General features: G+C 43.2%; 1 protein-coding gene across 1 annotated transcript; it reads right to left on the reverse strand.

Moving 5' to 3' along the window:
* Positions 1–365: 365 nt before the first annotated feature.
* Positions 366–26,433, reverse strand: LOC131483069 (tripartite motif-containing protein 64-like). Its single transcript, XM_058679983.1, has 7 exons — positions 26,023–26,433; positions 10,463–10,558; positions 9,296–9,526; positions 8,368–8,390; positions 7,054–7,151; positions 6,148–6,536; positions 366–479 (listed from the first exon to the last, which is right to left on the reverse strand). Exons 1-7 carry the CDS (start codon positions 26,431–26,433, stop codon positions 366–368), a joined length of 1,362 nt encoding a protein of 453 aa, XP_058535966.1.
* Between the last annotated feature and the right edge of the window lie 405 nt (positions 26,434–26,838).

Raw genomic sequence — 26,838 nt, forward strand, 5'->3', positions numbered from 1 at the left:
GGTAGCAGGGCAGCAAGTGTGAACCCCAAGCGAAGATCCAAAGTGGGCATGTTAGTATCTAATCGCGCTGAGCTGAGCCTACAGCACCAGCCTTGCAGCCTAGGGTCTGTGTGGTCCCTGGAGCTGACGGCCGACAGCCCCTGATCTTTGTTGGTGCCCCTACGGGCCCCATCTTGGACACTGAGGCAAGTGCTCCGAACACTGATTAAACTGCAAGAGGAGGAGTGGTAAACTGTGCATGCGCTATTTTAGCAGCACTCAGATAACAGTGTCATGGGACCAGACACTGTTACACTGAAGGGGGGACAGCTGAGTAGCCCAAGAACCGACCTGGGGACAAAAATACCACCATCTTAGAGCACTGCTCAGGCTCCACAGGAAAAAACATCCCCGACAAGGCACACCACCAACACCACCCAAAATAACCTCAGGAAGTACTCAGACTTATGGACATCAGGGGGTGACAATCTCAGTACTGCCTATAAAATCAGTGCCACAGACAAAGCAGTTATTCAGGACAGCTGTGTTTTCCAAATCCAGGGCACTAATTGAACATAAAAATCAACTTATTCACCTGTAGGTAATACATCATAGAGATGATTTCGTCAAACAGACTGGCAACTACAAAAGGTAAAAGACGAGACAAAAGCACTATGAATCTTACTGAAAACTTTCCAACAAAAGAGTAAAAGCTTAGCCCACTCTCACAGTTAACTGAGGAAGACATTGAGAAAATGGGAGACAAAGAACTCAGAAAACTTGCTGCAAAGCTGCTGGTCAACAATGAGAAGGACTGCCTCCGAAGGCATCCAATTCCCTGTGGCCTCCTAGGCAGTTGGGATGTAGTCCTTGTTGCTCGTCTTAATTGTTTGTGGTGAAGGTCTGGGAGTCTTCATGGTTGGGATCCAAGCTTCCTCCTTACCACCTGCTCCACTCTGGAGTGCCCTCCTGCTCCACGCACATGACCTCCTGTAAAGAGGTTGTCAGGATCGCACCCGATTCCCCCCTCATGCATTGGTATAGTAGTTTTATTGTTGTTTAGTGCCGCTTTGAGTCTGTTGTCTATGAATTACCAGAGTTGATCTTGATAGGCTATATTGTACTTTTTCCTCACTCTTTTAATTGTCCTGAAAGACTTCCCTGCACTCCCTCCCCATCACGGATTAACATAGCGTATTGAGGGTAAAGTAGGTTTTACAGTTTTTCAATGTAGATGTTAAGTATTTTGACAGTAATTTTTGGTTTGTAGTTTATATCACATTATCTTATCACATTGGATATTGGTTGTTATAGATTGCACAAATATTACAATATACAGGCACTATCTTCCAAGTTGTCATCTTATCATCTCAGATTAAGGCAAACATGTGGTATTTAACCTTTTGGGATTGGTTCATTTCTCTTAGCATGATGGATTCCAGTCGGGCCCATTTGACCACAAAGAACTGCATTTCCTTTCTTTTTTAATAGCTGAGTAGTATTCCATAGAGTAGATGAACCATAGCTTTCTTATCCAGTCTTCTATTGATAGGCATTTTGGTTGCTTCCAGGTTTTTGCGATTGTAGATTGTGCTGCTATGAACATAGGTGTGCATGTTGGTTTCTTGTGTAGGAGATGTTTTGGATGTATTCCTAGGAGTGCTATTGCTGGATCATATGGTATGTTGATTTTCAGTTGTTTGAGTATTCGCCAAACTGATTCCCATAGAGGTTGTGCAAATCTGCACTCCCACCAGCAGTGGAGAAGGGTTCCCTTTTCCCCACATCCTCACCAGCAATTGTTGGTGGTCTCATGTATGTGTGCCATCCTTACTGGAGTTAGGTGGTACCTCATTGTTGTCTTCATTTGGATTTCCCTTATTGCCAGGGAACTTGAGCAGTTTTTCATATGCTTGTTTGCCATTTTGGTTTGTTCTTTTGTGAAATGTCTGCCCATTTCCCATGCCATTTCTTGAGCAGTTTGTTTGTTCTGGTGTTCTGGTTTCTCTGGAGTTCTTTGTATAGTCTGGAGATCAGTCCTCTATCTCCTATGTAGTGTGCAAAGATCTTCTCCCATTCTGTAGGTTGTTTTTTTACTTTGTTGATTGTTTCCCTTGCTGTACAAAAGCTTCTTAGTTTGATGAGGTCCCAATTGTTTATTTTGGTCTCGATTTCTACAGTTTTCGGAGTCTTTTTTAGAAAGGCAGGGCCTACTCTGAGGTCACCCACCCCCAACCGGAGCTTCCACAGGGGATGGAAGAAGTCAAAACACTACCATGCAGAAACCAACATCATTGGAAAGACAACCAGAAGCCCTGAGAGGTCCGCAGACACAGAAGAACGATAAACGTCCTTCGGGGCCAGGGAGGAGAACTTTCTCTGGTCCGAGCCTGGCTCCAACTCTGGACCCCCAACTCCCTCGCAGTGACCATCAGGATCGCTCCAAAAACCCCTCGTAGCAAACAATCATACAAACTAAAAAAACCTAAAATAAATAGACAAACAACAAAAAGTAGAGCTTGGAATCTGACAGGAAAGAGCTGGCGTGATTGGCTCATGCCTCACTGGGTGGAACACAAAGATTAGTCACTCCTCACCATGGTGTTGGGGATTTCCCTGCACAACCCCCCCCTCAAAAAAATGTTCTGCACCTTAATTGTTGACAAATGTCTTGTTAGAGTTACAAGCCAGTCTAGATTACCCTTAAATCTGTGAAGATCAGCAAAATTGTACTTCAACGCAACAAATGGCTAAATACTAAAATGAAATATACATGAGACAGCTGAATGGTACCTTATAGCCATTTTAAGATATATATCAGCCGGTCCTGTATGTAAACTAAAATTGAAATGTCAATGAGCTAAGCATAGATTGTGGTTAAGAACTTGCAAACGGAGACTTTATGATGGACCATATCAATCAGTGGACAACCTCATCGAGCGAAACGGGCAGCAATTCATAACTAGAGAACTATTAACACCCCTTGGGCACATATCTCAGAGCATGCCCCACATCCGGGACTTGGGGTGGGCGGGAAACCGGGTGGGGCTTCTCCCTCAATGTCCCCCTTTACCTCAGATGCAGGATGGAAACAATATGGACATAATGGCATTGCCCACTTCCCTATGCCCCTGAACCTTTTTTTTCCTTTTTTCTTTTTTTTTCTTTTTCCTTTAACTGTAATTAACTATGTAAAGATTGTCAACAACAATACAATAATAAACAAACAAACAAACAAACAAACAAAAAAAAAGAACTTGCTTTTTTTTTTTTTCAACGTACTGGTTACTCAAAACCATGTCAATTCCATAATGTTGCAAACTGCTGTTGATGTTATATTGGGACTCTTATTTGACTGGGATGATATTTTACCAGCTCTAACTTTGGACCAGAAATGGTCTTCCCAAGAACCTGTTCAACCCATCCGGACAATAAGTAGCTGGACTCTATGCTTGGTATACATATGCAAGGAAAGAATCTTGATTGAATTTGAACTGTAATACTGCATCAAGGTGGAGGAATCCAACAGGGGAGAGGGGCTTGGGGAGAGGGGATTCCCAGAGCCTATGAAACTATCACATAATGCAAAATAATTAATAACAATAATAGTAATAATAATGAAAACAATGAGAAGTATGAACAACAGTTCAAAGAAGAAATAGCAGTAATACATCAAATTAAAGCTGATATATCAGAAATGAAGAACACAGTAGAGCAAATTAAAAATACAGTGGAGATTTGATCTTGATAGGCTATATTGTACTTTTTTTTCACTCTTTTTATGGTCCTGAAAGATCTCCCTGCACTCCCTCCCCATTACAGGTTAATACATAATACCACCAACAATTGCTGACAAGGATGTGGGGAAAAGGGAACTCTTCTCCACTGCTGGTGGGACTGCAGACTTGCACAACCTCTATGGGGATCAGTTTGGCGAATACTCAAACAACTGAAAATCAACATACCATATGATCCAGCAATAGCACTCCTAGGGATACATCCAAAATATCTCCTACACACCTATGTTCATAGCAGCACAATCTACAATCGCAAAAACCTGGAAGCAACCAAAATGCCCATCAATAGAAGACTGGATAAGAAAGCTATGGTTCATCTACTCTATGGAATACTACTCAGCTATTAAAAAAAAAGGAAATGCAGTTCTTTGTGGTCAAATGGGCCCGACTGGAATCCATCATGCTAAGAGAAATGAACCAATCCCAAAAGGTTAAATACCACATGTTTGCCTTAATCTGAGATAAAACCTAATATACTTTTAAAACCCTATGCAACTCAGAAATGCGGTGGGAGAGCAGAGAAATCTTCCATCTCCTTAGAATGTGTGAGGAAGACGTGAGGTATAACCTATCAGGAACATAACAGGTGACTTATAGCCAACAGATTCAAATCAGCATTAGACAACAGCAAAACTACAAAGACATCCAGGGGGAATCAAGAGCAGTCCTGAAAACTTCTTAACAAGAGTTCATATGCACAGAGTTGGGGTGTGGGGGGACAGCAGAGTGGAGCAGAGAGACAGGAGGATGCTTTTATCCCAACCCTGGAGACTCCTGAATTCTCACCAAGGACTATCAGTATGGACACCAAGGACTACATCCCAACTGCCAAAGAGACCACGGGGAATTGGAGTGCCTCCGGAGGCCGAGAACTCTGAGGTTACCCACCCCCATTTGGATCTACCACATGTGATGGAGTAGCCCAAATCCTTCCTCGCCAAATCCTTCCTAGCCCAAATCCTGGGTCACTGGAACCACATCCAGGAACCCTGAGTGATCCACAGAAACAGAAGAGTAAATTTACTTCAGGGCTAGGGTTTTACTTAGTCCCAACTTTGAATCCCCACCCTCTTGCAATGACCATCAGGGTCACTCTAGAGGCCGACCCAAAACACACACACACACACACAGACACACACACACACACAAATTGGAATAGACAGAGAACAACAAGGAAAGCTTAGAACCAGACAGGAAATGCTCAGTGTGGACTCACACATACCTTAGTAGGAAAGACATAAAGATGAGTTACTCCTCACTAAGGTATTCAAGATTTCTCTGCACATCCCTCCTAAAACTGTTCTGCACTTCAATTGTTGACATATGCCTTGTTAGAGTTATAACTCAGTTTAGACTCTCCTAAAATATGACAAGTTCACCCAAATTATGCTTCAACACTATAAACTATAAACTATTTATAAACTGCTAAATACGAAAATGAAAATAGACCCGAGACAGCTGAAGAGTACTCTATAGCCATTTTAAGGTATATAGCAGCCGGTTCTGTGTACAAACTAAAACTGAAATGTCAATGAAGGAGTCACAGAATGTAGTTAAGAACTTACAATTCTTTTAACATATTGGTTACTCAATGCCATGTCAATTAATTCCATAATGTTGTAAATTGTTTTTGATGTTATGTTGTGGCCTTACATTGATTGGGATGATATTCTGTCAGCTCTGCATGATGGATTCCAGAGATGGTCTCCTCAAGAAACCGTTGAATTTACCTGGACAATAAGATGCTGGACCCTATGCTTGGTACATGCTTGCAATCAAAGAATCTTGACTGATTTTGAAATGTAATACAGCAACAAGGTGGAGGAATCCCCCAAGAAGGGAGGGTACGGGGAGGGGTGGGAGCAATCCCAGAGTCTATGAAACTGTGTCACATAATGCAATATAATTTTTAAAATATATATAGATATATTCAATGTATCTATATATATTAAAAAAGAAATGCACCAAATTAAAAGTGCAAGAATTGTTGGCTCATAAATGGGTGTTGGAATCCTATAGGGGATACTGAACAGGTACTAGAATCAGACAAGTATTGGTTACAATATTCTTTATTAAAGTTAAATTTCATATAAGGTTTCATACATGCAATGTGGTTGTCCAAACTGGAAATGTATACGGGTGACAATTAATTTACCCTCTCTTAGGTACAAGGCATATAAAGACTGTGATGTCTCCCATGAGAAAGATTTTAAGACAGCTAGATTATCCACTCTGACATTCAACTGAAACAATTATAAAATGTGGCAATTTATGCAGTACCCATGCAAAGAAAGGGCTTCAGAAAGGAGGAGAAGGAGTTTGGAGGGAAACAATGTATGAGTGAACTTTGGGAAACATCATAAAAGCTCACCATTCCATATTCACAATCAAGAAACACCCCAACCAGACCCACAGGCCTCTCCACATAGTGATGTAATAATGGAGAACTGGTGCAGAGGATGTGGCCATCACCACACTTCATGGAATAAAGGAAAAATGCACCCTCTGTGTTAATAATGGTATCGGGATCTTCCATGCTGGAATCACTACAGAGTCCTAGAATCCAGGTGGAGGAGTGCGATACATCCACCTCGAAGTAATGCTTGCCAGAGCGGAAGGTCGGTGCACCCCACGCAACAAAACTCTGTGCTCTCGGGACTTGACTGGCAGCATCGTGGTGTTCTCCAAATATTTGATATCTGAGCTCCTCAGAAAGGAGTAGGTAGCGACTCGCCACTTTCTTTTTCAAACCATTAGGCCCTGCAAAAAGAAACAAACAAAAATTAGTCAATGAATTACCATTTCCATGTTCTAAAATCAAATCTATCTATCTTTTTTCTGTGCATAGAATCAATTCAGGTGTCCTCCTAGTAAAAACAAGATACGGACAAAAAAACAGAAGGCACATGTTCAGTTTGCTGTCATGCTACCAAGATTAAGGTCTTTGTTGCTTCAAAAAATTTAAATTACAGTGAAAATGAAGATCAAAATATTGACTATGGGAGCCAATATCCCTCATGGGGGCCGGTTTGTTCCCAGTCAGATGCACTTGCAATCCAGCTCCCTGCCAGTGAGCCAAGATCATCTGCCTGTTGGCAAGCTTCACTACAAAGCTCAGTTTGGATCACTGTAAAGTGATTCAACAAAGGGCAAAGTAAAATTTTAGTAAACCCTATTGTGTTTCCAGGTGCACAACATTGACTAATACGGGAAATGGCTCATGTGCCACCCACTGAAGAAGGCAATGAGAGCTAGACTGATGCAGGCTGATGCTTACCTCTGAAATTATTCAGCATCTGTCGAAGTCCACTGATGCTCCAAGAAGTCAGCACAGGGTCCACTGGCTGGGGCCTGTATCTCCGCAGGAGCTCTGCTCTGTGAGGAACAACACGTGGCACTTCAGGCAGGGGCAATCACACAGTCACCAAGACATCTAGAGAGTACCCAAGCAATTTTGCTTGAAGGTTTTAATTTTGCAGGTTTTTGAAGGTAAATTTCACTCACTACTTCATTGCGATAAAATGGTTCATTAGGCTGAATATCACATCACATCGGATCACCTCACCTTCTGAGGTGTTTTCCATCCGTGAAATATTGGCCACCATGCTGATCCTAACAGGATCCCCTAGTTCAGGGAAAGTAGAGTTCTGGCAATCTTTTCTCTCTTTTTTTTTTAAGATTCTTTTTTTTAGTACAAAAGCGAATACACAGAGAGGATTAGAGACAGAGAGGAAGATCTTTCTTCCAATGATTCACTCTCGAAGTGGCCACAATGTCCGGTGCTGCGCTGATCCGAAGCCAGGAGCAAGAAACTTCCTCCAGGTCTCCCACATGGGATCAGGATTCCAAGGTTTTGGGCTGTCCTCGACTGCCTTCCCAGGCCACAAGCAGGAAGCAGGGTGGGAAATGGAGTTGCTGGGATTAGAACCGGCACCCATATTGAATGCCAGCCCGTTCAAGGTGAGGAGTTTAGCTGCTAGGCCACAGTGCCAGACACCAAGTTCTGGCAATTATACAGATCTAAAATCACAGGCAATCATCTATGGGCAATTTACCAGCAATCATCCCCAGCAGTACATCAGTGAGACATCCTCCGAGCCAGGAGGCTTGGGGCTTGTCTGCCATACAAGGAAAAGCAATTCCAGCCTGGCAGCCCTGGTCCTGGGGAAGCTGAGTGAGAGGATCCCCCTGATCCTGCCCTGCCTGGAAATGGGAAATTCTAGGAGAAAGCAAGGCCTGCTCACTGCTACTTCCAAGAGCAAAACCTCCCTTCTCTCCCCATCCTGAGGAATCCTCCTCTTTCCTGTGCTGATATTACTTTCCCACCATTCACTTTGATGGGATATTGCAGTAGCAGAAAGAGCAGAGAGGACAGACGGGGTGAAACAGACTCTTTCTGCAGAACCATGCATTCCCACATTTGAAGTCAGCCACTTGTAAACTTACACCAAGGAGGAAAGTGCTGAGAACCCCAGCTGAACTAATTGGGGACACAGACTGATAAAACTGTTAATATATCACATTACAAGCACCTGACTCATCTTTAGGGCTACAATTTCTCACCCCTCAGAGATGGTTGCTCTACACTCACCTTTCCAATTCCGTCTTCACATTCTGCAAGAAAAAGAAAATGACAAAAAAGCAGTTACTTTTGAGAACTCTTTCCTGAACTTTTGTGGAAAACTCATCATTTTTGTGAATGTGGTTTGCTTTAGTTGCTAGGAAATATCCACATCTGAAAGTAACAGAACCTGAGCTACCTCATGAAGCAATTCCAGTGTATGCCCAAAACAGATGGACCTCAGCATGAAGCTGTGAAGAGATGCCACAGGATGTAGGCTGAAGGTCAAATCCCAGCTGTCATTCCAGAGAGCTGAGTACTTTTGACTACATTGCTAAGCAGAGAAGAGAGCTGTCTGAGAAGCAGAGTGCATTGCAATAGGTGACTGATCCTGGCCCAAGCAAAAGGCAAAGCCTCCAAGTTGTTTAGCCAATTGATTTTAGATAAGGATCAGAGTGTTCTAGAAGACAGGCTGTGGAGATATTTTTCTACGTAGCCAATTACAAGTTTATAGCATTGTTCATGGTTGTGCAAATTAGTCTTTTTTAATATCAATATCAATATATTCTCAAGTCCTGGCTGCAGTTTCCTTAGAGAAAATGCGTTCCTAATCCTTTCAAGTTTCGATGGCTGATCCTGCTCAACACAGGAAGCGTACTTATTTTCAGAATGGATAAGAATCATGCTGCACTGGCATGATTATGTTTCTGGGTACCTTTTTTCTGGGAGCAGCATTTTTTATTACAAAGTAGAGAATCTTATCCAATGTATTATGGCAAAGATACAGAAAAGATTTTCTGCCCATGCAGAATTAAGTGTTAGGGCAATGAAATCTTTGAGTCATTTTGACACGTGTCATGCAGCTGAGAGTAGCTATAGGTGCAGTTAACATTTTCGTGTCCTGACAATCTGCTCAGAGAAGCCAACATGTCTCTGAACGTGGCCCTTCCCTGCTCACCTGCAGTAATTCCATGTCAGGCTTGTGGCACATCTCAACCAGCTCTTTGTATTTTTCTTTCACGCATTCTATGTGTTGGGTCATTCTCGATTCATGGTCCTGGAGCTGCTGCAAAAGCTCCCGTGCTTCGCTGTGCAGTCTCTGCAGATGCAGCTCTTCTTCCTCATGAAGAAGCATATGCATCTTCTGATACTGTGCCTTGATCATCTCCTCCCTTAGGGACACATAATCCTGTAGAGAGATTAGCTTGTGAGAATTGCATACCTGCACACTTAACAGGAATTTGAAGCATCTGATATCACTAGCTGAGTTGCTGAGTTGACCCCACTATCCCTGGGAGCACCTGTTTCAGCCTCTTTGCTTCACAGCTTGCTCATTCTAATGTGCTAAGGCAGCATGAATGGCCTAAGGGCTTGTGCCTTTGATGGCTCACATGAGGGCCACAGGTGGAGGGTGAGTCAGCTCCATTCAACCTGACATTGCCATGGATCTTCCTGCCACTTGGGAAGTGAAGCAGAATATGGAAGATATCTGCTTGTATTTCTCTCTCTCTGTCACATGTATCTTCAAATAGTGAAAAACTTTCAAGACATACTTTATCAGTCAGTTGTATGCTGAGTTAGCACACCATTTCTTAGGTGCTGTGGGGTGCTAGGAATGCCTCTGCACACTTGTAGTCTTTTCTCTTTAAATATACTCCAGAAAGAACTCAGGGTCTCTCTCTAGATAGCTGTCTCACTTTCTGTCTCTTCTCTCACCCTCTTCTTCATCAATGTTCCAATTGCATCACTAATTCTATTCATCTCTATACCTTTTGCTTCCTGGCCTTTATGTCTGTTTTTTTCATTTTAATGCTTAAATATTATACAGTACACAGATATTTGTGCAAGTATTCAATTTTCCACTTTGGTACTATTATTTTCTCATTTGTATTTTAGTACTTGTGTGTCTGAGAAGATTTTTGTAACACTTCTAAGTTGCATCAGGAATAGCTGGGATGATGATTTCCTGTAGTATCCTTCTCATGAGCTCTTTCAGCTAGTGAGAGAGTTATCCTTGCAACACTGTGCTTTGGGTGTAAGGAAATCACTCTCCTTGAAGAGGAAGTGGAAATTGCTCAAAGGTGTAAGGTGTTAGGTTCATTGCATCCAATCTTATCATTCTTACCATAAATGACTGCTTCCTCCTTATTTCCTCAGGAACATGGATTTTCAGTTCCTGCATAAATTCCCATAGAGCATTCATTTCCTTTAGAACAGTTCCCTGTAAAATAATTTCAGGGTTAGGAAACAATGAGGTGAGGTAGTGTCCATTCCCCTTCCTTGATGTATTTGACATGGCAGTGGCTCTGGCATTTTTACAATTCCTATTCCTTTCCTTTCTTTCCCTTTCCTTTCTTTTCCTTTCCTTCCTTTCCTTTCCTTTCATTTTTTTCCTTTCCTTTCCTTTCCTTTCCTTTATTTTCCTTTCCTTTCTTTCCTAATTCTTTTCTTTCCTTTTTTCCCTTTCCTTTCCTTTCTTTTCTTTCCTTTCCTTTCCTTTCCTTTCTTTTCCTTTCCTTTCTGTTTTAGTGTTTTGTTCTTGCTTTCATATAGAATATGTCTTCATAGTGTCACAAAATGACCAATTTTACATCTGATCTCTAGGACAAGGACATGAGAGAGCATTACAATGGAATGTCTGAAGAAAGCCCGAAGGCAGTATACAGCATTTATGGAAAAAGCTGTGTGTACTTGACTTTTCCATGAAGCAAGCCCTGTTGCAGACCACTGGCTGTATCAACCCTGACTGAGGTGCATGCACACTATTTCTACATTGGCTCTCCTTCAGATCAAATCAACCCAACTCTGAGACTTGATCAACCTGAGCCACAGCATTGAAGTACATACTAGCCTCTTGGAATATATAGTGAAAATACCACATCTACTGTGTCTTTCTCAATGACACGGGAGCCTTAGTCCACATCTTTCTCTCCAACATGAGGTCTCTGAGATCCTACTCAGCTGTTTAGATATCACTCACCCTGGATTCCTCAGCAGCAAACTGCATCTGGCTGGGGCCATGTCCGTTGGCTCCTGAAGATTCAGAGACAGAATCACAGCACAAGTTCTTGTCCAAGTCACCCAGGAGTCCTGTGTCATCGCTGTGTGCCCCACAGACCTGCCCATGTGAGCTCGGGTGCTGCCTCATTCTGTCCAGCCTGACAGCTGTGGCCAGTTTCTGAAGTCTTATGTTGGTTTTAAAGTTTGTCTTCTCTGACTTGTGCCTACACTCTGGGCAGCAGAGTGGCGCTGAGCCTTCTTCCCAGCACAGGTAGATGCAGGGTCGGCAAAAGCTGTGGCCACACTCCATTGTGACAGGATCCAGGAAATACTGCAAGCAAATGCTGCATGTGACATTGTTCTGGAACTCTTGCACTATGAATGGATCCATGCTTCTGTGCAAATACTGTAAAATTAGAGAGAATTGTGGTAAATTTTTCCTGAGGCAACAATGCTGAGATAGCTCTGTCCAGCTAAGGCTCTGGGTATACTCATTATTAAGTCAGCCCCACACAACACTCGGTTTCAGAAGTACAAACAAGCAGGGGCTTTAAGCCAAGAGATAAGGAATTAAGGCAAGTATCAGCTTTGTTTCAGGTACAATACAAATTTCCTTAGAAGGGACCTGCCAAAAGGACTTTTGTCTAAATTCCTCTCTTTGAAATAGTCGTCACCCTATGTTGGCACCAGCTCTAATCCAGGTACCCTGATTTCAAACCTGTTTCCTGCCTGTGTCATCGGAAACCATTGAGGACCACGCACGTCTTGATCCTTGCTCCCGTCTGAGGTCCACATGGACTCTCGGCACATGCAAAGCAAGGACTTTAACCACTGGGCTATCACACTGGGCCCATAACTCATTGATTTTAAAGATTTCTTTGTTTATTTATATTTGTTGCAGCATTATCTCTACAGAGAGGAGGAGAAACAGACAGGAAGATCTTTTGTCCTATGATTCACTCCCCAAGTGACCAGAACAGCTGGATCTGGGCCGATCCAAAGCCAGAAGCAAGGAGATTCTTTGTGATCTCCCTCACACATGCAGGGTCCCAAGCATTGCACTGTCCTCAACTGCTTTCCCAGGCCACAATCAGGCAGCAGGACGGGAAGCAGGGCCACCAGAATTAGAACTGGCACCCATATGGGATCCCGGCACATTCCAGGCAAGGCCATTAGCCTCTAGGCTACCACGCTGAAATCAGCATTTATTCACATTCATTGCAAAGCCTAGCCAGAAAATGCAGGAAAAACAGACGAAAAGCTCCTCCATTATCTGACCATGCACAGAAAGGCAACAAGGTTGAGGCCAAGTCAACCTGAAGCCAGGAGGAGGAGTCTTCTGGATTCTGCAAGGATGCTGTGGAACACGTAGGCACGCCGCCGTCCTCACCTCCCTTCTGAGCATAAGTAGGGAGCAGCACAGAACTAGATCCCATGCAACACAAAATCTGCACCACATGGGACCAAGGCGCCAGCAGGCAGAGGTTCAGCCGGCTGACCCAATACATGATTATTTTCAGCAAGTGGGAATGCCAATTGTTTGCTCAAATGAGACCAGTAGGAACTGACCACTAAGCTTAAAATAGGCTTATAAGACAGAATATGCAGAAGGGCCTTCCTCTAAATTCCATGCTCACCTGTGTCTGCTATCACTGGTATTACCACTGGGAACTCCAAAAATGTCCAGGAAGATGAGTAGTCACACGTTCCTGCAGGTCTGTGACGCGGGGCTGCTGCCTGTTAAAACGGCGGCTGTTCGCTGAGAAGGCTCTGAGGAAGTCTGCTTTTATAGTGTTCACCTCGCCTTGAGCCACACCCACCCAATCAGGGGAGCCTCTGATGTCAGCAGAAATCAGAGCGTATGATGGGGTTAGAGAGAAAGGTTTGAACAGGTGATTGGATTTAGAAGGTACAGTAAACATGAGTTGGGCTCACTGACTGACACATGTAGACTAGGTTTGTTGGGAACTATGGGGTTGTAGAGACACTGCAGATGTTTCCAGAGGAACTTTTCACTGAGATCTAGAAAGGGGACATCCGGAAAAGCAGCAGACAAGGATCCAACCAGTGCAGCCTTTGGCACCGTATTGGAAATCTGAGTGGATTGCCAGAATCCTGGTTTCAGCCTGACCTAGGCCCTAACGCTTCAGGTCATTTGAGAAATGACCCCACATGGAAGATTCCTGTCTGTCTATCTGTCTGTCTGTGAATTCCTTTCTGTGTGCCACTCGGCCTTGCAAATTGATGAAATCATTCTTTCCTAATGAAGAAATGATAAGGATTGATACTGTCCCTGCCATATTGCTAAGAGCTTCCTAGGTCATCTAGTTCTACACTGCATCCAGTTCTCAACCAGATTGCCCGGGCTGGTGTGGTAGCCAATCGCTGTGTTTATTAATCCATAACATTCATTGCAGATTTAGTGACACCTTTTGATCATATCTATGCTTTTCTGGTTTTGGCTGGTTTTTCAGACACCAGTTTCACTGTCTTTCGCTGCACCAACGTCATGCCTCTCCCGTCTCCCAGGCTGTATATTACATTGAGAGATCAATTGGAGTGATTGCTTTAACATGCATCACATCAAATTAATCCCGGTTATATTCCCACTGACAAAAGTGCTGACCAGCCAATTTCAAATTGCTATCCTTTCTTTCCCTTTCTCTGCATGACTCTGTGACTGAAATCAATTGATAAAGCTTGAATGCAATTTGATTTGATGTTTTTCTGCAACTTATTTTCAATGACCATTGCATTGAAAACAGAGTTCACAGTGTCTGAGTAAGAGTAAGACAAATAGATACAGGGAAGTTCAATTCCTCCCATGCTTTCACAGCCAGAGTTGGGGTAGGCTGAGGCTTGGAGACCATTAACTGCTCTGGTATCCAAAAAGACTGGGCAGAACCCTAGCTATTTGATTGTGAGTCACTGCATGCTGCTCAGTAGAAGTTCAGCTGGAAGCTGAGCGGGATGAAATCCAGCTTTCCTGTTTTTTTTTTTTTTTTTTTCCTTTTTCTTTAATGAATTGGTTGATTCTTTAAAACATTTTTTGATCTACACAGAGAAAGAGAAAACTGCAATCATGTGTTGTCTACTAGTTGATCCCTAGGGGGCCACGATAGACAGGGTGAGAAGAGAACTGGCTTAAGGGAGGGGCCATTTGTTAACACCCTCCCAGAAGATGTCATTGAAAGCAATTGGATTGAACTGAATTTCTTATGCTAAACTTCGTAAGAAATGACTTTAAGAAGACACTTTTCCCATAGACTTGACAAGCACAGTAGATGATGTGCTTCAGTTGAAAGGACATTTCTGAAAATTCCTTTCTTTCAATAACAAATGTGTATATATCCATGACTATAAGAATCCTAACCTAGGTGATGCTGATGATGCATCTGGAGATACTTGATATGAAAGAGACACAGCCACATATTTCTGTGTTTTAGTTCCATGAATCTGTAGCTCAAGGATTTCAGGAGATGGATTGCTTGATTTCTATGGCTGATGAGTGATGAATGGTGGGTCCAGTGAGGTGAGGAATCCTATCACCAGACAGGACAGAATTGCCAGAGCAGCAGGTCAAGGAGAGCCTCTGCACGAAGCCAGCTTGAATGAATCCCTGATGTCTCACCCTGACAGCTGAATTGTGTCTAGTCAGTTTCTCCTCCACCTACCAGGATTGCATCCTTTTCATGCAAAGAAGAGAGACTGTGGGGATAAAGATATTCTCCCACGGGCCTTGGAAGGTCACCCACACTCTTGCCCAAGACATATCATATCAAAAACAAGAAGAGAGTCTTAGCTCAAGAGATATGGGAACACAAATGGGACTTGGAGTGACAGAGATGGCAAAAATATAAGCGAAACATAGCTTCTACTTTTTTCACAGTTTCTCATTTCTTCTTTGAAAGAGTTAGAGACCTGTGAACACACACACACACACACACACACACACACACACACACACACAAGCACACACACACACAGAGATTTTGTAGGTGAAGTGAGTGAGATCTGCTTGATATTACTGAGTACACTCCTAAGAAGCAATGTGGGGTCTGTCACTCTAGAGCTCGCTTTCCTGTGTTAGAAGGCTCTTAATCCTGAGGGCTGCCCTCTCTTTTCTGAGCCCACAACTTCACCTGTGGCCACCTCACCCAGCAGGGACTGTCTGGAAGGTGCTCAGTGGGAGCAGGTGGCTTATGGGCTGCAGAGGTGCAAAGAAAGGAGGACCAGGCTAGCGTGTTCAGGTCCTCTAAGCTGAACCCACTCAAAGGAATGAGAACACAGGTGCCTGAAATTCACATGCTCTTGACTGACCTCTTCAGTGGAGTGGGGCAGGATCATGGAGAGGAAAGTGGAGAGTGGGATCAGAGACAGGAGCCAGAGGCACAGGAGCTGGCATGGTGCCTCAGCTGACTAGTCCTCTGCCTTCTGATTCATGAACAATCCTCTCCACTTCCAATCCTGTGTTCTGCTGATGGCCTGGGAAAGAAGTGGACAATGGTTGAAAGTGTGGGGCACTGGCACGTACCCATGTGGAACATTCAGTATTGGAACCATTTGTGGAGTGAGCATGTGGATGGAAGATCACGCTCTTTCTATGCTTAATTTTGTCAATCAGATATTTTAGTGAAAAGCAGTACATTAAATCAACGATTAAAATAGAAATAGAACTGCGGAGGTCAGCACAAGTACTGTGATTATTTGACATAGAGAATCAATGACAAAGAAATCTGGTAACAAACCCCTAACACTCCAGGTTGAAGAATTTGTGAGGTCTAGCTTTCAGTATGTCAATGTGTCTCCTCCTCACGTATCAGCCTTTAGGTAGGACTTGATACAGGTGAGTACTGACTGAAAGCTAGTATCTTTTCTTTCTTCACTCACGGCATGCCCATCATAAATTCTGTATGTGGGCTTGGTGTTATGGCTCAGTGTCTAAATCCTTGCTTTGCCACACCAGGAGCCCCTATGGGTATCTGTTTGTGGCCATGACACAGCCAATGGAAGATCTTTTCTCCTTGTCTCTCCTTTCCTCTAAAATCTGCCTTTCTGATGATTTGTTACTGAGTGAGATAATACATCATGAAATAAATATTGGATAAATTCTCTCTCTCACTCTCTCTGTGTGCATTGATGTATACATGTATATAGGAATATATGCATGCACACTCACATATATATGTGTATATATGTGTATATATATGAAGCATACATTAGTTTGAAGGTGTGCATTTGAAGTATTTGTTAAGATAAAATGCAATATTCTAGAAAGAAGCTTAGCAGTTGCCTGTCTCAAGCAGGGAGTTTGGGATTTAAGACACAAGGTAAGATTCGAGGAACAGGATATGTCAGACTTCTCTATCAGTGGGTTGGGGCAGGGTTGGATTAGGCACTTCAGGAGGGACGAGAGAAGGTGCAAGTGCTACTCATCTGCCTTCCCTGGAAGGTTTCAGAAGCTAAGATGTAAGAGAATGTTCTGAGCAGTGGCAGACATTAAGACACACACACACACCACACACAAACAATCAAAACACACACACACACACACACACACACTCTACTCTCACTTCATGCAGGTTTCCTACAATGTCCCTTCCCTCTTTGGAACGGTATGTCACTCTGATTTTTCAAGTTTAGAATTCTCCATCTCTCCTATATATCTGACTTTGCAATAAAAAGAAATAAATTTAAAAAAAAACAAATTTGCTTACAGAAGTTTAAGACTAGAGTGGATGATAAATGTTGAGGTGGTTAAAGACTCATCTCTGTAGCCAGATAGGCCTAAACAGAACACAAAATCAATGTTTCTTTCTAAATCACATGTCCACGACTTGGGCTCTAATTCTCTCTCTCTCTCTCTTTCTCTCTGTCTTTTTTCCTTTTAATTTGCCAATCTAAACAGTCACTTCATGGACTCCTTTACTTTAACACACTAAAGGGACACTTGAAATCCATGATAAATAGCTAGCTTCTCTGCTTCAAACCCACAAAGCTACTTTCTCCAAACCTTGATTGAGTTAGATGTAAGACTATTGGCTGTGCTTGATATTCAATTGAACGCTCAGCCTATAAAACAATAAGCTATTGGGTTTAGGTGCTACTTTGAGTTGAGACTCCTTATTCAAGAAATAAAATACACATTTTTTCTTTCGTATTTGAGCAAATCTCATTTTCCCAGGTTGTGTTCCTGCCAACAGGTAGATGGTGATTTCTGAGATTCTTCTCGACAGCAACGGGCGGCACAATGAATCTACTATATGCCCTTACAATTAACTTTAAGAGATCATCTGTGGGCCTCGCATTCTGTGCAAGAATATCCACAGATGACAATGATGGTGGCTTGATAAATTACTTCAATGTGTCGCTCATGGATTGTTCCATTTCTCTGGTTGAATCTATTTCCAACATTTTCTCGTGTATTTTGTGCAAACTGAAGCTTTCAACAGATACAAAGTAGGACCTTTGAATATGGGTTTTAAGTGATTTCAGCATATTTAGCCTAATTTTGTCGGCCTAAGAAATATTAGCAGTTCCTCTGTGACTATGGGAAATTGATTGCATAATTCCTGGGCAGAATCAGAATTCCCAGATACCCACGTCTCTCCTATGAAGAGCAAAATCCTTTCCGGTGAGCTAGAAACCACTCCTGTGTATCATCATTGCATTATATGAAATGTGCAGAAAAAATGAAATATTCATTGATGTTTGTTTAGGTGCTATGTTTATGGCAGAGATGAATTAAGTTTACATATTCAACACAGTGTAAATGTTTTTAGGAATGGCTTCTACGTTTAGTTGAACCACTGATTCCAGAAGATTCTGGTATGCACAGGAAGGTGTTTGGTGTTTTGTGTCCTTCAGAAAAATTGAGAACAGACATCATAAGATGTTGAAAATCTAGAAATGTATAGACTAGAAGGATGAATAGCGTCAGGGACCACATCACACAAACTAACGTATTCAAAGGTTCTAATCGTGGGTGCAGTGCCACCCTTCTGTTTTCCAATTCATTTATTTTTGTATTGAGTTTTAAAGATGTACTGCATTTCATTGGAATGTCAGATTGACAGAGAAAAGCAGACACAGAAGGAAAGATCTTCCCACTGCTGGTTACCTCCTCCAGGAACCACAAGGGCTAGAGCTAAGCTAATTTGAGGCAAGGAGCCAGTAGTCTCTTCAGGCTCAGCCATGCAGATGCAGGGTCCCAAGGTTTTGGACAGCCCTCAGTGGCTTTCCCTAACCACGGGAAGCGTGATGGAAGCAGAGTGCCAAAGCCGGGATACAAACTGGTGTCCACATGGAATCTTGGCACATGCAAAGCAAGGACTTTAACCACTGGGCTATCACATGGAGCCCATAACTCATTGAGTTTCAAGATTTCTAAATTCTTTCTTCAAACTTTTTAAGGAGAAATATACAGCCTATTCTCCTTACCTATAGTAACCCTATTGTGCAGAAGTTCTTACTCCCTCCTGATTAAAACTTAGTACCTATTAAGTAAACCTTCATCTCTCCATCTTACTCTCCCTGGCCTCTGGAATCACCATTCTACTTATAGGTTCTATGAAATTAAAATCTTTGATTTTACAAATGAAATCACATGTTACTTGCCTTTCTATACTTTGCTCATTTCATTTACTAACCTTCAGTCCCACCCACATTGTAGCATGTGACAGGACTGTATCCTTTTCACAGCTGAGTAGTATTCCATTGTGTATATGTACGTTTTCTTTATTCGTCAGTGGATAGTCATCTAGGTGCTTCTTGGCTATTGTGAACAGATCTGCAGGAAACACGAGGGTGCTTTTATGTCTCCATGACACACAGATTTAATGTGTGCCTATTCAAATTTAATGGTTCGGGCCTGGCACAGTCGCCTAGCAGCTAAGGTCTTCGCCTTGAATGTGCCGGGACCCCATACGGATGCCTGTTGTAATCTCCACAGCCCTGCTTCCCATCCAGCTCTCTGCTTGTGGCCTGGGAAAGCAGTTGAGGATGGCCCAAAGCCTTGAGACCTTGCACCCGCATGGGAGACCTGGAAGAAGTTCCTGGCTCCTGGTTTCGGATTGGCACAGCACCAGCCGTTGTGGTCACTTGGGGAGTGAATCATCAGACAGAAGATCTTCCTCTCTATCCTCCTCTCTCTATATCCAACTTTGCAGTATAAATAAAATAAATCTTTAAAAAAAAAAAAAAAAAAAAAAAAAAAAAAAAGATTTCTTTATTTATATTTGTTACAGCGTTATCTCTACAGAGAGGAGGAGAAACAGGGAGGAAGATCTTTTGTCCTATGATTCACTCCCCAAGTGACCAGAACAGCTGGATCTGGGCCGATCCAAAGCCAGAAGCAAGGAGAGTCTTTGCGATCTCCCTCACTCATGCAGGGTCCCAAGCATTGCACTGTCCTCAACTGCTTTCCCAGGCCACAGTCAGGCAGCATGATGGGAAGCAGGGCTGCCAGAATTAGAAATGGCACCCATATGGGATCCCGGCACATTCCAGGCAAGGCCATTAGCCTCTAGGCCACCACACTGAAAACAGCATTTGTTCACATTTCTTGGAAAGCCTAGCCAGAAAATGCAGGAAAAACAGACGAAAAGCTCCTCCATTAACTTGACCATGCCAAGAAAGGCAACAAGGTTGAGGCCAAGTCAACCTGAAGCCAGGAGGAGGAGTCTTCTGGATTCTGCAAGGATGCTGTGGAACACGTAGGCGCGCCGCCATCCTCACCTCCCTTCTGGGCATAAGTAGGGAGCAGCACAGAACTAGATCCCATGCAACACAAAATCTGCACCACATGGGACCAAGGCGCCGCCGGCAGGCAGAGGTTCAGCCGGCTGACCAATACATGATTATTTTCAGCAAGTGGGGATGCCACTTGTTTGCTCAAATGAGACCAGTAGGAACTGACCACTAAGCTTAAAATAGGCTTATAAGACAGAATATGCAGAAGGGCCTTCCTCTAAATTCCATGCTCACCTGTGTCTGCTATCACTGGTATTACCACTGAGAACTCCTGAAGTGTCCAGGAAGATGAGTAGTCACAGGCTCCTTCAGGTCTGTGACGCGGGGCTGCTGCCTGTTAAAACGGCGGCTGTTCGCTGAGAAGGCTCTGAGGAAGTCTGCTTTTATAATGTTCACCTCGCCTTGAGCCACACCCACCCAATCAGGAGAGCCTCTGATGTCAGCAGAAATCAGAGTGCATGATGGGGTTAGAGAGAAAGGTTTGAACAGGTGATTGGATTTAGAAGGTACAGTAAACACGAGTTGGGCTCACTGACTGACACATGTAGACTAGGTCTGTTGGGAACTATGGGGTTGTAGAGACACTGCAGATGTTTCCAGAGGAACTTTTCACTGAGATCTGGAAAGGGGACATCCGGAAAAGCAGCAGACAAGGATCCAACCAGTGCAGCCTTTGGCACCGTATTGGAAATCTGAGTGGATTGCCAGAATCCTGGATTCAGCCTGACCTAGGCCCTAATGCTTCAGGTCATTTGAGAAATGACCCCACATGGAAGATTCCTGTCTGTTTGTCTGTCTGTGAATTCCTTTCTGTGTGCCACTCGGCCTTGCAAATTGATGAAATCATTCTTTCCTAGTGAAGAAATGATAAGGATTGATACTGTCCCTGCCATATTGCTAAGAGCTTCCTAGGTCATCTCGTTCCACACTGCATCCAGTTCTCAACCAGATCACCCAGGATGATGTGATAGCCAGTCATTGTGTTTATTAATCCATAACATTCATTGCAGATTCAGTGACCCCTTTTGATTTAATCTATGCTTTACTGGTTTTGGCTGGTTTTCCAGACACCAGTTTTGCTGTCTTTCGCTGCACCAACGTCATGCCTCTCCCGTCTCCCAGGCTGTATATTACATTGAGAGATCAATTGGAGTGATTGCTTTAGCATGCATCACATCAAATTAATCCCGGTTATATTCCCGCTGACAAAAGTGCTGACCAGCCAATTTCAAATTGCTATCCTTTCTTTTCCCTTCTCTGCATGACTCTGTGACTGAAATCAATTGATAAAGCTTGAACGCAATTTGATTTGATGTTTTTCTGCAACTTATTTTCAATGACCATTGCATTGAAAACAGAGTTCACAGTGTCTGAGTAAGAGTAAGACAAATAGATATAGGGAAGTTCAATTCCTCCTATGATTTCACAGCCAGAGTTGGGGTAGGCTGAGGCTTGGAGACCATTAACTGCTCTGGTATCCAAAAAGACTGGGCAGAACCCTAGCTATTTGATTGTGAGTCACTGCATGCTGCTCAGTAGGAAGTTCAGCTGGAAGCTGAGCGGGATGAAATCCAGCTTTCCTGGTTTTTTTCTTTTTTCCTTTATGGATTTGTTAATTCTTTTTTTTTTAAGGTTGCATAATTTTGTTTTATTTTTTTCTCTTTTTATTTTTTTTTTGCATTTTTTTTTGCATTTCCTTTTTTAAAACATTGCATTATGTGATACATTTTTTTTTTTGCACTCGGATCCCCCCCGTCCCTCCCAAGACCCTCCCCCCACGGTGGATTGCTCCAACTTGTTGCATTTCCATATTTCAAATCAGTTGACATTCTTTCATTGGAGGTATTTACCAAGCATAAAGTCCAGCATCTTATTGTTTTGGTATGTTCAATGGTTTCTTGGTGAGACCATCTCTGGTCTAAAGGTAGAGCTGGCAGAGTATATTCCAATCAATTAAAAGTCAAAACATAACATTTCCAACCATTTACAACACTATGGCATTAATTGACATTGTATTGATTAACCAATATGTTAATAGGAAAATGCAGGTTCTCAACCATAACCTGTGACTTCTTCATAGACATTTCAATTTTGGTTTACATTCAACCGTATTCTATACACTTTAAAATGGCTTAGATTGCTATTCAGCTGTCTCATGCCTTTTAATTTTAACCTTTAGCAGTTTGTAGCATTGAAGCATAATTTCCCTAAACCTGGCTGTTTTTCAGATGGTCTAACTCTATAATTCTAACAGGATATATGTCAACAGTTTGGGTGAACATGTTTAGGAGGGGTGTGCAGAGAAATCTTCCATACCACAGTTAGGAGTAACTAATCTTTGTGTCAAATCCAGTGAGGTATAAGTGCATGCCCACTGACCGTTTCCTGTCTGGTTCCTAGCTTTCCTTGTTGTTCTCTATCTATTCTACTTTTGTTTGTTTGTTTGTTTGTTTTGAAGGGTTTCTGGAGCGCTCCAGATGGTTATTACGAGAGGGGAGTAGGGACCCAAAGTTGGAAGTTTTGGGTTGCTTCTTTAAAACATTTTTTGATCTACACAGAGAAAGAGAAAACTGCAATCATGTGTTGTCTACTAGTTGATCCCTAGGGGGCTACAATAGATAGGGTGAGAAGAGAACTGGCTTAAGGAAGGGGCCATTGGTTAACACCCTTCAGGAAGATGTCATTGAAAGCAGTTGGATTAAACTGAATTTCTTATTCTGAACTTCTTAAAAAATTACTTTAAGAAGACACCTTTCTCATAGACTTGACAAGCACAGTAGATGATGTGCTTCAGTTTAAAGGACATTTCTGAAAATTCCTTTCTTTCAATAACAAATGTATGTATATCCATGACTATAAGAATCCTAACCTAGGCAATGCTGATGACACATCTGTGGATACTTGATATGAAAGAGACACAGCCACATATTTCTGTGTTTTAGTTCCATGAATCTGTAGCTCAAGGATTTCAGGAGATGGGTTGCTTGATTTCTATGGCTGATGAGTGATGAATGGTGGGTCCAGTGAGGTGAGGAATCCTATCACCAGACAGGACAGAATTGCCAGAGCAGCAGGTCAAGGATAGCCTCTGCATGAAGCCAGCTTGAATGAATCCCTGATGTCTCACCCTGACAGCTGAATTGTGTCTAGTCAGTTTCTCCTCCACCTACCAGGATTGCATCCTTTTCATGCAAAGAAGAGAGACTGTGGGGATAAAGCCATTCTCCCATGGGCCTTGGAAGGACACCCACACTCTTGCCCAAGACATATCATATCAAAAACAAGAAGAGAGTCTTAGCTCAAGAGATATGGGAACACAAATGGGACTTGGAGTGACAGAGATGGCAAAAACATAAGCGAAACATAGCTTCTACTTTTTCAAATTTTTTCATTTCTTGTTTGAAAGAGTTAGAGAGGTGTGCACACACACATACACACAGAGAGAGAGAGAGGGAGAGAGAGAAAGAGAGAGATAGAGAGAGAGAGAGAGAGAGAGATTTTGTAGGTGCAGTTAGTGAGATCTGCTTAATATTACTGAGTACACTCCTAAGAAGCAATGTGGGGTCTGTCACTCTAGGGCTCACTTTCCTGCGTTGCAAGGCTCTTAATCCTGATGGCTGCCCTCTCTTTTCTGAGCCCACAACTTCACCTGTGGCCACCTCACCCAGCACGGACTGTCTGGAAGGTGCTCAGTGGGAGCAGGTGGCTCATGGGCTGCAGAGGTGACAAGAAAGGAGGACCAGGCTAGCGTGTTCAGGTCATCTAAGCTGAACCCACTGAAAGGAATGAGAACACAGGTGCCTGAGATTCACATGCGCTTGACTGACCTCTTCAGTGGAGTGGGGCAGGATCATGGCGAGGGAAGTGGAGAGTGGGATCAGAGACAGGAGCCAGAGGCACAGGAGCTGGCATGGTGCCTCAGCTGACTAGTCCTCTGCCTTCTGATTCATGAACAATCCTCTCCACTTCCAATCCTGTGTGCTGCTGTTGGCCTGGGAAAGAAGTGGACAATGGTTGAAAGTGTGTGGCACTGGTACCCATGTGGAACATTCAGTATTGGAACCATTTGTGGAGTGAGCATGTGGATGGAAGATCACACTCTTTCTATGCTTAATTTTGTCAATCAGATATTTTATTGAAAAGCAGTACATTAAATCAACGATTAAAATAGAAATAGAACTGCGGAGGTCAGCACAAGTACTGTGATTATTTGACATAGAGAATCAATGACAAAGAAATCTGGTAACAAACCCCTAACACTCCAGGTTGAAGAATTTGTGAGGTCTAGCTTTCAGTATGTCAATGTGTCTCCTCCTCACGTATCAGCCTTTAGGTAGGACTTGATACAGGTGAGTACTGACTGAAAGCTAGTATCTTTTCTTTCTTCACTCACGGCATGCCCATCATAAATTCTGTATGTGGGCTTGGTGTTATGGCTCAGTGTCTAAATCCTTGCTTTGCCACACCAGGAGCCCCTATGGGTATCTGTTTGTGGCCATGATGCTTGCCTTTGCTTGCCTTGTCTTGCCTTGCCTTACCTTCCCTTCTCTTCCCTTCCTTTCACTTCCGTTCCATTCCATTCCATTCCATTCCCTTGAATCTGTGTACATTTTCCCATTGTTGTTCAAAAGCTTTAAAATGAGTTTTATGAATTCTTTGTGCCCCATTTTGTCAATGTCTCCCTTAATTAACTCTCAGCTTGGCATAGGGCTTTGCTCCTTTGCAGGGGAGTTTTCAGTAATTTCATTGTGTTTTTGCCTCTTCTTTTGCTTTTGTTCTTTGACCAGTGCAATTTGCTGAACTCAGTGAGTTCTCGCAAGCTCAGCACATGCGAGTTATCTGTTGTCCCTGCAGTTCTAAAGCATTTGCCACAGTGTACAAAATGGTGTCTGATATACCACTACTAGAGTTCTTGATCTGCTGGCTGTCAGATCTTGTGGCTACCCAGACCTGTCTTGAGTGGAACCTGTAGAATGCCACGTCACTGTATTTCACTGAGTCAGAAATGAGTTCACTCCCAGTTCAGCATATGCTCAGTCCTTTCTCTTGCCTTTGCCTCTTTATGCCAAATTGTGCCCAATTCAACCCTAGGGGACTGACCGGGCTGTGAAATCCACCCTGTTTTCGCACTGTCTGTCTTGGATATGCTGCTCTGTCTCTGCTCCTGGTCAAATCAAACGGACCAGCAGGAAGGACAGTTCTTTGTCTGGGCTCACCTCCTAAGCTCCCAGTGAAAGTCCCTTCCAACCTGGCTGCTGGTGGAGTTCCGGCTGCTCATGGAGTTCAGATGGCTGTTCACTGAATGCCGCTGGAATATCAGTCATTCCAACACCACACCGTTGTGTCCACTGCTTTCCTGTGTCTGTCAGTCTCCAGGAACCCCTCTGCTGCTGTTCTTTCCTTTCCTATTTCCTGCAATATGTCTTCTCTGATTCATCCTGATTAAATGTTTTTCCATCCATTTAAACATGTCATTACCCTATTCTGCCATCTTGATTCCTCCTAGAGTAAGACTTAATATTGTCAGACCATGAGCAATTTTGCATCTGATATCTAGGACACAGGACATGAGAGAACATTACAATCAAATGTCTGAAGAAAGCCTGAAGGCAGTATACAGCAGTTATGGAGAAAACTGTGTATATGTGACTTGGCCATGAAGCAGACGTGTTGCAGACCACTGGCTGTATCAGCCCTGACTGAGGGTGCATGCACACTATTTCTACGTTGGTACTCCTTCAAGTTAAATTAACCCAACTCTGAGACTTGATCAACCTGAGCCACAGCATTGAAGGACATACTAGCCTCTTGGAATATGTAGTGAAAATACCACCTCTACTGCGTCTTTCTCAACTACCCAGGAGCCTTAGTCCACATCTTTCTCTCCAACTTGAGGTCTCTGAGATCCTACTCAGCTCTTCAGATATCACTCACCCTGGATTCCTCAGCAGCAAACTGCAGTTGGCTATGGCCATGTCCATTGGCTTCTGAAGATTCAGAGACAAAATCACAGCACAGGTTCTTGTCCAAGTCACCCAGTAGTCCTGTAGCATCGCTGTGTGCACCACAGACCTGTCCATGTGAGCTCCGGAGCTGCCTCATTCTGTCCAGCCTGACAGCTGTGGCCAGTTTCTGAAGTCTTGTGTTGGTTTTAAAGTTTGTCTTCTCTGACTTGTGCCTACACTCTGGGCAGCAGAGTGGCGATGAGCCTTCTTCCCAGCTCATGTAGATGCAGGGTCGGCAAAAGCTGTGGCCACACTCCATTGTGACAGGATCCAGGAAATATTGCAAGCAAATGCTGCATGTGACATTGTTCTGGAACTCTTGCACTATGAATGGATCCATGCTTCTGTGCAAATACTGTAAAATTAGAGAGAATGGTGGTAATTCTTTCCTGAGGCATCAAAACAAAATGAGTGGTCTCAGGCCTTTCTGCTTTGGCTCTGCCTCCCTTGTTATGTTATCTTCATACAAAGCTCAATTTCAGAAGTACAAACAAGCAGGGGCTTTAAGCCAAGAGAGAAAAAATTAAGGCAAGTGTCAGCTTTAATTCAAGTATTTTGTGGGACCTACATGTTTCCCTATTGACTAAATTCCTCTCCTTGAACCAGTCAGGATCCCATATTGCAACCAGCTCTAATCCAGGCAGCTGTGCTTCCCAACCTGTTCTCTGCCTGTGCCCTGAGCATGCATTTGGGCATGACCCCAAGTCTTGATCCCTGCACCAGTGTGTCAGACTTAGAAGAGGCT

This window comes from Ochotona princeps, chromosome 23 (genome assembly GCF_030435755.1).
Source record: "Ochotona princeps isolate mOchPri1 chromosome 23, mOchPri1.hap1, whole genome shotgun sequence".
NCBI lineage: Eukaryota > Metazoa > Chordata > Mammalia > Lagomorpha > Ochotonidae > Ochotona > Ochotona princeps.